Source organism: Agelaius tricolor, unplaced genomic scaffold (assembly GCF_023055355.1).
Source record: "Agelaius tricolor isolate 1412-34295 unplaced genomic scaffold, bAgeTri1.0.p SCAF_24, whole genome shotgun sequence".
Taxonomy (NCBI): domain Eukaryota; kingdom Metazoa; phylum Chordata; class Aves; order Passeriformes; family Icteridae; genus Agelaius; species Agelaius tricolor.
The window spans coordinates 4,830,329-4,845,000 of NW_027269284.1; the positions used below are offsets into that span (position 1 = coordinate 4,830,329).

At 51.3% G+C, this 14,672-nt stretch overlaps 1 protein-coding gene across 1 annotated transcript; it reads right to left on the reverse strand.

Annotated features, from left to right (window-relative positions):
• Positions 1–7,709: 7,709 nt before the first annotated feature.
• NKX1-1 (NK1 homeobox 1) lies at positions 7,710–12,942 on the reverse strand. Its single transcript, XM_071447170.1, has 2 exons — positions 12,594–12,942; positions 7,710–8,500 (listed from the first exon to the last, which is right to left on the reverse strand). The coding sequence occupies exons 1-2, from the start codon at positions 12,940–12,942 to the stop codon at positions 7,710–7,712; spliced, it is 1,140 nt and encodes a 379-aa protein (XP_071303271.1).
• Between the last annotated feature and the right edge of the window lie 1,730 nt (positions 12,943–14,672).

Here is a 14,672-nt window from a genome sequence, read left to right on the forward strand (position 1 = left end):
TAAAAGATCTCTGCAGATTACAGTCCCAGACTGGGGCAAGGGAAGGCCAGATCTGCTTATTCCCTTGACTTCCCTGGACCTGCCAGGAAAAACACCACTGAATTTCATGGATTTGGGAGAGAGCTTCCCCTTGGATACCATCAGCAGCTAGATCAGCCCTCAGGACCCATGGACACCAAAGCCAGGGAGAAGGATGTTACTCTGGAAACTTCTGCAGGGCAATTTCTCCCTATGTCTGTTCTAGGATGCTCTGGGACAGCTGCATTCAAATAAACCCAAAACAGGTAACAGCATTCTGCTCCTGGGTGAAAGTAACACTTGAATTTACATCTTCAAACAATCAAGTTCTACCCCAAGCAGTGCCCAAGAAAGACTCGATGGTGCTGGGAGTGCAGAGGGAAGTTAGTCCATAGCCAGGTGAGAAAGCAAAAACAGAGAGACTGGAAGTATCAGGGAGAGGTGAGCCAGGAGCTAAAGGTGAAAAATCAGGGCAGTGTCCTTCCCTAGTCAGGGAAACCATCACACACCCCCAAACAAGAAAAGAATCTTTGTAATAGGAACAGAGTCAGCCATGAGTTACCTGAAGGTCCACAAGATAAAAGGCAGGTCTGGAGCCAAATCAGCAAGGAGAGAACAGGGTGAGAGCTACAAAGCCAAGCACAGCCCAGCACCAGGGCTCAGGCAGGAGCCCCCACTGAAATGCAGCTGCCCTGTCACCACTGGAGGGTTCAGGGGGAGGCTCCTGCTGGGGCTCTCCCAGCTTTAGCTGTTTTCATGGCAGCCTGAGCCAAGGAGCTGCAGCTGTGCCACATCAGGGCAGAGCTTCAGCACCTGCTGGGGTGTGGGACGGGGGACACCAGGAGGATTGCAAAGGTGGTGAGAGGGTAATGAGAGAAAATAGATCCTGCTGGTACATTCAGAGCCCTTGGAGCACCCCTCTTACTGGATGTGGTGATGGTCCTGTTATAAAATCCTCTACAGAAACTGAAGGAATTAAGAGGGAAAAGCCTCAAGCAGCAGCCAAGGTCAGACCAGTCTGACCCCTCCCCATCCAGCAGCACCTCCCCACCCCTTCAGCTGGGAGAGATGTTAAAGATTCTAAAACAGCACATCCCCTAAAAAGTACATGTGGATGAGAGCCAGGGCTGCCTGGCAGCTGGACAAATTGTGACCTGTGGGATAAAATTGTTCTTCCAGGTGTGGGAGTGGGATGCTGCCCCTGAAGGAAAGGAAGGAGAAAGATGCCTCAATTACTCATGTTTCTAAGTTGATGCTTTCCCTCCTCTTCTTCAAAGCTGATTGAGTGGAGAAAGAAAAGGATTCATGTCCTTGCTGAGCCTTTCCTATCAGCTGGGTCTGGGGAATGCAGAGCCCAAATTCCAGCTCAGGGGAGAGGTGGGGGAGCAGGCTCTGCCATGCTGGGGGGAGGGCATGGGGTGTTTGTGCTAGAGACAGGCTGCACCAGAGCCTGGGCAAACCGAGCTAGGCTTATGTCAGCACAATCTGTTTCTCCATCTCTCAATGTCTGTGATGAAATATCATCATTTGCCTTTCTGGGTAGATTTCCCCTTGCTTTTCTGCCTGCCAGTGCCCTGAGCAAAAACCCAGCTCTCCTGTGCCAAGTGCTTGTATGATTTTCCATTATCATGAGGAATCCTCTCTGTTGAGGGGTTAAGGAAAACCTTATTAAATTTTTTAAAATGTGGTGCTAATTAGTTTAGATGTAATGAGCAGCATTAGACTTGTGGTGCCTTTGCAAGGGGTTGTTGAATAACCATTTCTGCCGACATTCCAATTTGCATAATGACAAGGTGTTGGCATTGCATCCACCATTAATTTGCTGTATTTATAATGCCATTATGGAGCCACTCTTATCCTCATGCACTGTAAAAGGTATATGGAAATATAATATATGATCCTGCTTGTTTGGAAATTGCTTTTGGATATCTTTGAATTTTTGTAATAGTATTTTTGGCAGCTGAAGGCTAACAGCACCACCCGGAGAGTCTGCCACACGATTTCACTAGGGCAGAAATTAAATGCTGCTTCCACATGGGCAGGGGAGTTTATTTTCCCCCGTGCTGGAGCAGAAGCAGCAGAGGTGAGTGTGATCAGGTGTGCTGCAGAGCGTGCTCAAGGCAAACACAGTATTTCACTCCAAATCACCCCTACAAGGCATAATGCTGCTGCTTGAAGTCCCAAAGAGCATCCTTAATCACAACTCTCAAAACATTTAACAGGTCACAGAGAGTGCAGCTTGGTGCTGTGAACTCCTGGTCAACACAAGGAGTTGGAGGAGCCCAACCAGCAGCTCATTCAGATGCTCTCTTCCTGCACTTCTCCTCCCCTTCTGCAGACTTTGGGAACCAAGGAACAGGAAATAAACTTGTCACTCTGCCTGTGTTACAGTGAAAAGGCAGGAAAGAGTCCCTGTATGTGCAGGATGAGTTCTTATAATGTATGTGTGTAGTTACAGAGAAAAAAAAAATACAAAGAAAGAAAAAGAACAATTATTGATTTATTTATACTAAGTTTAGTAGAATTATTTTGCTTCTCTAGAAAAAGCAGCAGTTTACTGAAAGGGTGAGTATTTACAGTGTAAACCATCACCCCACATAAATGTTACTGTGACAATATTTCAGTTCTTTGCTCTGGTGTCATTTCTCCTTCATTGTCACTGTAAAATATTTCTGTGTCATTGCAGAGAATAAAAATCTAGAAGATGTATTCTAAAATAAAGTCTATCACTTTGGGTGAGCCTGGCTAGTTTTAGCTACCTGAACATGTGTTACTTCATAAGAATAAATTAGTAAATCATATGCAGATATTGCCTGACACTGCATGTCCAGACTTTTATATTCTGGCCGTGCTCTGGTTTCTGGCTGGAAATCCTATTGATACAAGGCTCATCCATAGGATTTCCAGCATCAGTGGGGTTTCTCCTGAGTGGGCACATAGCTGTAGCTTTCCAAGGCTTTGATAACCTGTTTTAAAGCTTATTCTGAATCGTGAACTCACATCTCTGCCAGACAGCATCAGGAAAGGAGAAAGGTCTTCCTGTCAGGGTTATTTTCACTGTGACAGCCCCCATTCTGTCCACCTGAGATGTCTGTTTAACGTGAGCACGTGGCACAGAACATGAGTGTGTGAGCAAGAGGGAGAGAAGTAAAAAACCCCACCAGATAGAGAAGAATTTGGTTTAGGTAGACCATTTATGTAAGCCCACTTTGAACAACAAACTGATTAAGATCCTCTTTTTTTACTTGTCTGTCCCCTTTATCCCCAGTGTCCCTCTGTTGTCTGCCTTGGTTTACCTCCCAGAGTCTGGAAAATCTTCCAAAACCCTTTCTTTTATTTGCTCTTAAGAAAGGCTCTACAACAACCATATTTACTTGGTTATCTTTGAGACAGAACCTGAAGACCAGAAATGCCCAAACATTGTAAAATAATTTTCCTTTGAGTATTTAAATTCTGTTTGAGCAGAATTATTTTGTCAGGTAATACAGGAATTAATATTTGTTAATATAGCAGACTACAAGCAGACATCATGGTGTATTTTTGGAAAATGGATTTAAGTTTATAATAGACAAAGCTTTATTTTTAACATTTCACTTGTATAGTATAAGACTAGAAATGTGTAACATGACTGAGTTCAGTCTGAAACAGAAGCTCTGAAATACATGTCAAAAATCTCTAAGAATTAAAAAATAACTCACTGCACCCTGCTCAGGTGGAAACAACACAAGGAATTTCTGCAGGTGCAGTTCTGTTGTGCAGAACTGCTTTGCAATGACTTTGTAAAACATTGTTGACTGCTGAGTGAAATCAATGACACAAAATATTTGATATATTTTTCAGTTCTCTCTCAATTGTTTGAAATGTATCTGTCTGTGTTTTTGTGCTTCTTTCTGTTGTTTTGATTATAAGACATTTTACTGAACAACTGAAAATTGTTCAGTATAAGCTGAAGTATATGAAGTAAAATAGAGCAGTTTCCCTATTTTAACCTCATTCATTCACAGTGAACAATACTAGTACAATTAATATCTGCATCTTTTCTTACTAATACAGGTTTGCACCCTTGGATTTAGCATTGATTTCATGGGAATTAGTCCAAAAATATGCTGATGCCCCAGATCATCTCTGGTACCTGCCAAAGACATCACTTGAGCACATTGAATTGGGGTTTGAATGCCTGCTCAGTCTGTCAGAGCTGAGACTCTGCCCTCTGGCAAATGCTTTGTTCAGTGTCCCCTTGGATGTGTTCCCTGTCCTGAGTCCCCTAACACTTTACATTCTATGAATGAATAATAACGTCATTAAAAGGACAATTTGACTGACAGAATGGACCAGAGCAAACACCTCCTGCTTGTGTCATAGCCCTCATCCCCTCAGTCAGAATGTTCCACTTGCTCTGCTCCATTGATGATTCATGGAAAATGAGCTCCAAGCCCTGTGCAGGAGCACCAGGTGTGGTGTGCAGGGCAGCAGGGACACCACACAGGCACCACGTGGGAATTGGCTTTATTGGCTTTTGGGCCTTGCTGGGGGATCACTGTGGCAGCTTTGGGGGCTTTCTGTCACCACCTAATGGGACAACTTCAAATGCTGCATCGAGCCCTGTTGGACTCTCCTGCAGAGCCAGAGAGGCAGCGGGCAGGAACAGGGGGATGGAGCTGGGAGGTTCAGGCAGGTGAGAGCATTTTGCTTTAGCACACCAGGGGCTGAGCACTCACACCTGAGGTGTTCCTCAACAGCTGCCCTGTGTCGACACCACCACGCTTCTCACTGCCAAGTTTACACCCACACACTCTGATCCAGCACCACGAGCCAGCTGCAGAGTTTGGGTCCAGGGAGCATTATTGGAGTTGGTTCTTTGGTGTTATTATTGGCTCTTTGGTGTTGGTGCTCCAAATGCCCACTGGGCACAGACAGTACCTGTGAGCAGAGTGTAAAATATGCCCTACACCACTGCAGGTGCTGCATGCTGGGGAAGGCACACACTAGAGTTGAGACTGTGCAGCTCTAGAATTTTATGATCTCAGACCTGTGGATGAGGCAATGGAACAAGGGTTATCAATAACTTCCTAAACTACGCTGAGAAAGATACCTGCGGCTCTGTTTTCAGCACTGCCATAAAATGTGAGAAGCCTTGTTAAATTGCATTTAATGACTGGGGATCTCAGGCTAACTGACTCCTTCATCCAGCAGCTGTGAGTAATAATACTCACATGAGCAGGTTTCACTGGCAGGACACTAACCAGCCTGGAGGAGGGCAATCCTGCACTCTGCAGCTCTGGGCAGCTCCTGTTGGAGCCAAATTATTCCCCACTGGCAGGGAACTGCTTGGAGCTCCTGGAGTGCAGGCAGGGGTTGAATTATCTCTTTATTCAGCTGTGTTGTGCCTCACCTGAGCGAGCAGTTTGGCTGCTAGTGGCACTTACTCAAACCTGGTGAGTAAGTGGTGCTCAACGGCGTAGTGTGAGAGAATCTCCCCAGTGCCTGTTTCCCAGTTTAGCTGCTTTTCTTCTACCAGTAAAAACTGTGCAGAGCAGTACACAGTCTTACATACTCCAAGCATTACTACTTGTCATGTTTTTCCCTGAAAATTTACTTCAGAACTCCTTTCATCATAACAGTTCTTATTTTCACAAATGCAAATGAGTCTGGTCAGAGACTTTTGGTGCTTGTACTCTTATGCAGGTGGGGAAGTGAGAACCCGGAGCATCCCGCGTTACCTGGAGCATCCTGAATTACCTGGAGCATCCCGCATCCTCCCCGCGGCTCCCGCAGCTGCCGGACCCCACAGAGGAAGCCTCAGCCCCTTGTCTCTGACACGGGCGGTCGCGGCAGATTTTGTTTCCACGGGAGGGCTCAAACATTTGATTCCATTCTGGAGTGGGATGCGGCTGTGGAGCTCCCGGCCGTGCACAATCCCAGATCGGAGCCAGGCTGAGGGCACCGGGAGGGAGCAGGGGAAAGGAGCTGAGGGGGGAAGCGGAGCCCGGACACCCTGGGGACCCCTCGGCGGGTGCCGGGAGGAGGAGGATGCTCTGCCACCCAAAAATCCCTCCGCAAAATATCGGTTTATTAGAATTGCTCCAGAGGGAAAAAAAAGAAAAAAAAGAGAACACCCCCCCCCCCCAAAAAAAAACCCAAACAAAAAACAACAACAACAAAACCCCAAACAAAAAAAAAACCCACAAAAACAACCAAAAAATCCAACAAAAAAAACCCCACACCTAAAATGAGTGGGAAATGAAAGCTCTTCCCCGGCATGAGCTTTGGAGGCACGCAGGGAGTGGGGAAATGCGGTACCAGCGGGCTGGGAGCCGCTGGGCCGGCGGAGCCACCTCGGGGTGCTCACGGAGGTTACGGACTTTTTCTTTGAAAGTAAAAGAAAAGTATCATAAAAGACCAACTTTGATACGAATTTAAAAGTAATCAGAGGAACGGCGATGGAAAGATTATTTTATTTTTAAAGTTGTGCAATCTGAATGAAGGAGCCGATTTATTAAATTTACATAAATCCAAAATATCGGACTTCCCGTCGGGGGAAACATGGCAGAGATGTCGGATTCCCTCTAGATATGATATTTATTTTGTCCGTAATATTGCGCAAATCGGCAAAGCCAATTATGAAAATGCAAACAAGAAAACTAAGAAGGGAAATACCCTCCCTCGTACAAGAAGAATAAAGTTTATTCGCGTATAAGAAATACGCTCTCAGAGTAAACGAAAAGAAAAAGGATGATGCAAGACATCCACCCGAGCGTCTCATGAGGCAGGCGTTTTCCAGAGGAAACTTGTCTTTCAAAGATTCACCCGAAAACCAGGGACTCGCCACCACGGAAAGCGCCGTTTCTTTAGAGTTTATTGATTGATTTAAAGTGTTTAGCAAACAAAGTGCTCTCTTTATCACCTCTTGCTCTTACTCCCTCGTCTTATACATTAATTATAAAGTTAAAACTTTTTTATTTTATTATTTTGTAACAACCAGAAATATACAGAAATGTTTAACGTAAAAAACCAGCCCTGCAGCCCAGGAGCCGCCCTCGCTGCCCCTGTCCCGGGAGGGACCCCCGGCCCCGCTCGGGGGTCGATGGACAGTGACGTTTGTAAAAAATGTCCCTCGTCACCGTGAGGTCACGGCAGGGAGCGGCGCCTCTTTGCTTCTGCAATGTCGAGGGACAGGACCGATAGTTCTCCGTTTTACCCTGAGAGTCAAATGGGTACATAATCTTTTTTTTTTTTTTCTTTTAAAGTCTTTCGCTAGTGGCCAGACCAGAATAAAAACAAAGGTAAATAATATTAATAATTATTATTAAATTAATTAAACCCACATAGCAACGAGGGACGGTGAAAATAAAAATACAGGTAACGATGATTTACATCTACTTGTATGTACACGGAGGAGGGAGGTTTCTCCTCCTCCTTCCCTCAGCAGCGCAGTCCGGACACATCGCGTACAAAAAGGGTCGTAGAAAGGCCCGAGGCTTCCCGGGAGCCTCCGGCCGCTCCTTTCATCCCCCGGGTGGGTCCAGGAGCCCGGGGCTGCCCCTTTCCCCCGGTGTCGCTGCCGCTCGGTTCTCGGTTTCACCTCTCGGGTGCGGGGGGTTCGTGCGGTGAGCCCGGCCCGGTGATCCTCGGAGGGGCGGCGGGCACAGCGGGAAGGAGCCGGCAGTGAGGAGGAGGAAGGAGCGTCGGGCTTATAGGTGCGGGGTGTAGAACGCCGGAGCGCCGTAAGTCTGGGAGCCCAGCACGAAGGGCGAGAGGACGGCGGGGCTGGGCAGGAAGGGCAGCTGGGCAGCGCAGACCAGCCCTCCGGCCGGGTGCCCGGCGTAGTTGCCGGGGCCGTGCATGGAGAGCGGGGCGCCCATGGGCGGCGAGTGGCTGAGGGGGCTGAGCCCGCCCGGCAGGGCCCCGCCGCCCAGCCCGGCCCCCGCCCCGCCGCCGCCGCCGCCGCCCGTGGGCGCGCTGGTGTCGGCGCCCGGGTTCTGCTTCTTCCACTTGGTGCGGCGGTTCTGGAACCAGATCTTCACCTGCGTCTCGGTGAGGCTGAGCGACAGCGCCAGGTTGAGGCGCTCGCACACCGACAGGTACCGCGTGGATTTGAACTTGTTTTCCAGCGCCACCAGCTGCTCGTAGGTGAAGGCTGTCCGCGCCCGCCGGGGCTTGCCCGACTTGGAGTCCGAGCCCGTCCGCTTCCTCTTGGGCTTGGCCTGCGGGCCGGGCTGCGCCCCGACGGGCGCCGGCGGCGGGGGCGGCGGAGGGGGCGCCGGGGCCGGGACGAGCCCCGCCTCGGCCGCCTCGGCTCGGAGCGGGCCCGGCTCGGGCTCTCCGGGCGCCGCGGGGCCGGAGCTGCCGCTGCTGCCGCTGGTGCTGCCGCTCTCCTCGCTGCACAGCTCCTCGTCGTCCTGCAGCTCGCTGTCGGGGCTGCGGCTCGGCCGGCTGCTGTAGTCCAGGTCGCACTCCTCGGCCTTGTAGAGCTCCCCGTCCTCTGCGGACAAGCCACAGCCGCTGTTAGGGCTCGCCGCCCGGCCCGGCCCCCGCCCCGCCCGCCCCAGCGCCCCGGTGCTGCCCCCGGGGTGCCCTGAGGGTTCTCCCACCCGGTGTCCCCGCTGCTCCCGGACAGGGCTGCCCGGGCAGCGCGGCCGCCCCTCCGGCCCCCTCGGCCCCTCCGCCCGCCGTGGGGATGCGGCCGGGCCGGGCCCCTCGGGTGCGGGGCTGCTCCTGAGCCGGGCCGGGCCCCTCGGTGCGGGGCTGCTCCGGCCGCCCTGAGCCGCGGGTGGGCTGGGGGACAGGGCGAGGAGCAGTGGTGGGGATGGGGCTCGGAACTGCAGCTCTGGGGCCGGGAAGGGGCTGTCCAGCCCGGGGAGGGTGTGCCAGCGCTGCCCTTCCGGGCCACCTACCTCCGGCAAGAGCCGCGGCCAGGATAGGGGATGTACCCCCCTTCTCACAGCCAGGATAGGAGATGTACCCCCCTTCTCACAGCCAGGATAGGGGATGCACCCCCCTTCCCACGGCCGGGATAGGGGATGCACCCCCCTTCCCACGGCCGGGATAGGGGATGTACCCCCCTTCCCACGGCCGCCAGCGCGCCCACCAAACACCCGGCGGCTGGCAAGGCCTTTGCGGGGGCAGCAGGGCGAGGATTCCCGGATACTCGAGTATTCCCGGGGTGCCCGGAGGGGCAGCGGGGCGCTGGCAGCGGCCGGGGAGAAGCCCTTGCCCGGGCCGAGCCGGCCGTGCCTGGGGAGCGGGCAGCAGGGATGTCAAAGAGCCTCTAACAATTTTAGTGACGGAAATCTCCGAATCGATGGGCGATTTGCTGGGTTTTGCTCTGGCATTTTTAACCCTTCCTGCGTCTGGTTTGACCTCTTGTCACTTCCCGAGATGGAAGTATTAAAGTGGAGTAAATACTTGTATTGATTAGCAGAGCAGATACAAACTTAATTAAACTCATTTTGTGCAATGTACAAACTAGTTAACGGTCATTTAATTTATTTGGGTTTATATTACGCTCCAATTAACGGGTCTCCATCGGAGAACAGGGTAATTATCCGATATTTAAGGCTATTGGACTTCTGCTGACGATTCTGTCATTATGAAGCCTGAGAGCAAATCGCGTTTTCCGGAGAACCGGCTCCTCCTCATCCTGGCCGGGCCCGGGCTCCTTCGGGGGAGCGAGAGGCGAATCCACGGGACGGGGCTGGGGGAGGCCCCGCGGACAGACGGGGTCAGAGGCCCGTGAGTGCCGTCCTTTTCCGCCGGTGCTTTCAGACACTCCTAAACTTCCCTCCTCTCACTTCTGCAACGGGGCTGTAGCTCCGGGAACCCCTAATCAAGGACTCCTTTAACTTGGTTAACCGAGATACGCAAATAGGAAAGGAAATGAATCGCTGGTCTGTCACCCTCATCCCGTCCGCAGTTTAGTTGTTTTTAATCGCCCCCAACCTGAACATATCTCAAATTTGCTCTGTATCCTCACGCCGGACCCCTTAACTCCCGCATGTAAAATTAGAGGTGGTTTTAGAAGTGCGTTTTGTTCAAAGCGCTGATTTCAGATATGGATGGTTCAGTAGGGGAAATAAGGACAGAATATTGTTGTCCTTCTCACTCCGAAAATGTCCCTTAATAACTCAGGGTTCATTAGGGACCCTCTCCAGCTTTCTGTTCAGGTCGGAGCGTGGAAAACGCGGGCGATCGCCGCCGGATAGAAGAGAACCGGGTCACTTTTCTCCCAGCCCGACCCAGCGAGTGCAGACAAGCGTCCTGCAACCTGTAGGACCTGCTAGAAATTGCGGGGCGTAATTTTTTACAGCAACGATTTATAAAAAGTGCGTGTGGCTGCGCCTGCGGGGCAGACTCGGGGGCTGAGCGCAGCCGCAGCACCCACGCACGGACCGGACCGGGAACCTGCAGCTGCCAGTTTCGGAGTTTAATTTTCCGTCTAGGGAATCCCAGCCCTCGGTCAACTAAAATTTTTAAGACAAAAAAAAAAAAAATGCACCGCGAATAGAATTGGCGACGGAGATGGACGCTCCGGGCTTGTTAATTTAATATTTTTTTTATTTTCGGGAATAGGTTAATTAGTAATTTAATGGGGAGTCTAAATTGTTATTTTTAACATTAAAATAGTTTTACGAGCGGCTGTTGACGAGCGCTATTTTCACTCTCCTTTGGCCAGAAATCCTTCGCATTTTTCGGAGAGGTTGGTACTTTTCTGGACAGAGATGCTTTTCAGAACACTTCTCCTAGATTAAGCCACCACTTGAACTAATATTAATTACGATGGGGAAAGAGAAGAATTAAATGTCGTGATTTTCGAGCAGTCCCGGGTCTATTTCTGGCCACTGCCATAACATTTAGGCGATGTGACCGAAGGAGTCCATGTGTGGAGTGCCTGGGGTACTTGTCAGCGGGCGAAGCGCACCGCGCCGTGATGCCTCCAAACATATTTATTTTGAGAGAAGAGATGGAGTTACATTTCTCTCCTTGTCTGGAGATAAAAGTGTGAGATTAGCGATAGGTTAACCTCGTCAGTCTTTCTGATCGCCCAGATCTATTTAATATGACGAAAGTCAGATGACTTTAGAGGAATAATCACTCCAACTCCGCACTGCTTTAAAAATCTCTTTTGAATTCTATTAGTGCCCCATGCCTGCTTTTGCTTTACAGATGAAAAAATGCGTCATGGCTCGGAATGGAGCAGATTCCAGACCTCTTTCGCTGCTTAATTTTACTTGACAGAGTCCCGCTATGGTGGGGTTGGAAACCTCCGAGTCCTCCTCTCTCGCTCCAGACACACAAACTATTTTTCCTAAGCCGAGAAGTTTATCCCCTGTAGCTCGCTGCCTCTTCTTTCCCCTCTCTGGACATGGAATAACTATAGATATTTTCCACAACCACAGCCTTTCCCCGGAAACCCTCTGTGATCCCCAGAGTCGCGGTGTTTAGAGGTGAGAAAGTTGGGATATTCGGACCCAGAAAGAAAAAGCAATCTAGAGCTTGGGTCGAATGCAATTCCCGATCAATAGCGAGCCCTAATAAGTGTAATAGGTTTTAATCGAGTAATTATCCGAATTTTGACCCTATAATTTAGATGTTAGGGAAGAGTTTGCAAGGTGCTTGAAAGAGATATGCACAATTCGATAATAGGATATCGATCCAAGCAGTCCTACATGCCACTCTGGGGCGATTTTCCCCATTATCCAGCCTCTTTACGCTGCTAAGCACATTTTACCTTAAATGTAATCGAAGGAATTTAATTGTTTTTCCAGAGATAACCAGCATTTTGTCACAATTAGTCTGATTTGTCCTAAAAAAGCCAAGGGGAGAGAGAAAATTGAATCTGTCGCCCAGAGCAACGGGCGGCAGCGGCGGGGGGAGGACGGGAGAGGGTCCGAGGCTGGGGAGAGGAGACACAAAGTCAGAAACGCCGAGGGGGGCCCAGGCGAGGTGGGGATACCAAGGGAGGGTTTTGCACCTTCGGGGCCGGGACTCCGGCCCTCCGAAACCGGAGGAGCCGCTTCCGAGTTTGCCTGAGCCGGAGCTCACAGGCAGCGCTGGCCGTCCCTGCGAGGAGGAGGAGGATGAGGATGGCGGGGTTCCTTCCCAGCCCAGCCAGGCCGGCATCCCTGGGGTCGATCCTGTCCCTCCCGGGGGTGCACGGCACGAACAGCTCCGGCTGTCCCGGGGATGCGGGGAGCGGAGCCCGGCCAGTGCCGAGCCCCGGGGCCCGCCGCCACCTCCGGCCTGTCCCGACGGGATGTGCCCGGCTCCCCCCTTGCACCCTGACTCAGAATCCCACTGCCCCCTTGCACCCTGACTCAGAATCCCACTGCCCCCTTGCACCCTGACTCAGAATCCCACTGCCCCCTTGCACCCTGACTCAGAATCCCACTCTCCCTTGCACCCTGACTCAGAATCCCACCTCTCTGCATCCAGCAGCAGCAGCGCAGGGCGCGTTTGTCCCTGCCCGGAGGTGCCAGCGGGGGAAGGATGAGATGTCAAAGCATGCGAGACCCTGCTGGGGGAACCCGGGGCAGCCCCCGGGCTCGGAGGGGCTTCGAGCCCCCAGACCTACTTACTGATCAGCTCTGCGGACTTCTTGCACGCCTCGAAATCTTCGGCGAGAGCCTTTTGCTCGGCCAGCTCCGTCCCTGAGTCCTCGGGCTTATCCTCCGCCCCCAGCGTGAACTCGGCGCCCGCCGATTTGTACAAGCCCGCGCACTGCCGCCGCTTGCTGTTGAACTTGTTAGGGTCCAGGATGTCGAGCACGGAGAAGGAGGTGGTTCTGTGCACCATGGGCAGCGCGGCCACTGCCCCCTCTTGTCCGGGGGTGTTGCTCTGGCTGTCCCCTTGCCTGTCGCGGTTGGCAGGGCAGTAGAGCGGCAGCTCGCCGCCGGCCGAGAGCCGCTGCTCCCCGCGGCCGTCCATGCCTTCCCCGTGGCAGCCGCCCCGGGGCTCCCCGCCGATGCCGCCCGCGGGGGCTGTCACCGCCGCCGCCGCCGCTGCCGGGATGGAGATGTCACCGACCTTGTCTCTGCTCACATTCATGGCTCTTTGCAGAGCCCCTCTCGGTTGCAACTTCTCCCCCCTGCCCTCCCCTCTTGCTCTCCCCCTCCTTCCTCCGGCGAAGTTGATCTGGAAACTCCTCCCCGGCTCCGCTCCGGCTCAGGACGAGTCGCTGCCTTCAGCTCCCCGGGGCTGCGCTGGGTCCGGCCGCCGGGAGCCTCCAGGGGAGGCACGGAGTCACAAGGTGATGCTCGGCTCAGAGCCTCCACTCAGCTGCTCCTTCTTCCTTCTCATCATCCTCGCCAGGCTGCCCAGGCGCTCCTGCCCCCCCTCCCTTCTCTCTCGCTCGCACACACACGGAGGCAAGGCTGTATCTTATTTATGCATTCATATTTAGCACTGGGTTGTAATTGGCTACAAATTAATCCCTTGCCCATAATAGTCTGTAATCTTCATCACTGGAAGAGAGACACGTTGAAAGTGTGTGCCGGGGGGAGGGGGGCAGAGAGGGAGAGAGCGAATGAAGGATGGTGTTGGCTGTGATATACTTGGCTGTCAGCTCTGTTTCAGCACACCTCCACTCATCTGGAAAGCATCTAAATAGCCTTATTTGGAGAAGTGGGAGGAGATGACGCTTTCTTTTAAATAATTGCGGGATCGATATAAAGAAGATATTATACACGGAAAATGGGAACTTAAGGTCTTCCATCCCTAATAGTGGAGTTAGATGATCAAAAGGGGATTGTGTGTGTGTGTGTGTGTGTGGGCTCGGAGGTGCCAGCCCCCAGCACCTGTTTCCCTTCCCTGCTGGGTTTATTAAATTAGAACAAAAGGAGAAAATTATGGACGGAGGTTTAGCAGTTGGAGCGAAGCTTGTGTCCGCGGACACACACACCCTCACACGCTTCTTTCTCCTCCTTAGCTAATTAATTAAAATTAAATCTCAAATGTAAGTGCCAGGAAAGTGCCAGAAGAAAATTAATACGTTTAAACGGCACAAGACAAAACACGACGATAAATAAATCCTGAGCAGCTGGGAGAAAAGGTCTATTCCTTCCCATGCAAGGAATAAAGGTATAACCAGACCTAAGTTCCACTTTCGAAAAATACTCTTATTATAAACAGTTTTAATTGTAGAAAATTAAGACATAGGAATAAAATTGTCAGTGAATTATACAACACGTTTTCCCACCCCCTACCTAATTTCCTTCCCTTTCGTGTATAGTTGTGTGTTCTTTGATCATATCAATTTCATTCTTGTTTTGGACGCTCCAGTCGCTACTCAGTTTGAATTAGCTGCCAGGGAAAAAAAAAGGGGGGGGGGGCGGTAGGAAAATAGAGAAAGCATAAAAGGAAAATTAGATTTTTTTTTGTCTTTGAGGCTGGTGACACATACAAGGACAGGTCCTTTGCAATTACCGCGGGCAATGATCCTTTAGAAAGCAGAAATTAAAAGTTGGGAGAAATAATGGGTAAAACAATCAGCTTGTAATTTTGGTAGGTCTTGGACATGATTAGTCCATCAGCGGGCTGGGCCCAGGGGAGTCCCGCTGAGCCGGAGCCCACAACAGCCCCCGCTCATATATTATACACCAGCCCTTAGATTTTAATCAGACACCACAACAGTGTCCTTTCTCTTTTATGACTTTATT

What these genes read in the sequence shown, in the direction of transcription:
- NKX1-1 (XM_071447170.1), bottom strand. Translation starts at nt 12,942, where the DNA reads ATGGACGGCCGCGGGGAGCAGCGGCTCTCGGCCGGCGGCGAGCTGCCG. An exon ending in GAAGTCCGCAGAGCTGATCA is followed by an intron (nt 8,501 to 12,593) that starts GTAAGTAGGTCT and finishes GCTTGTCCGCAG; the next exon opens with AGGACGGGGAGCTCTACAAG.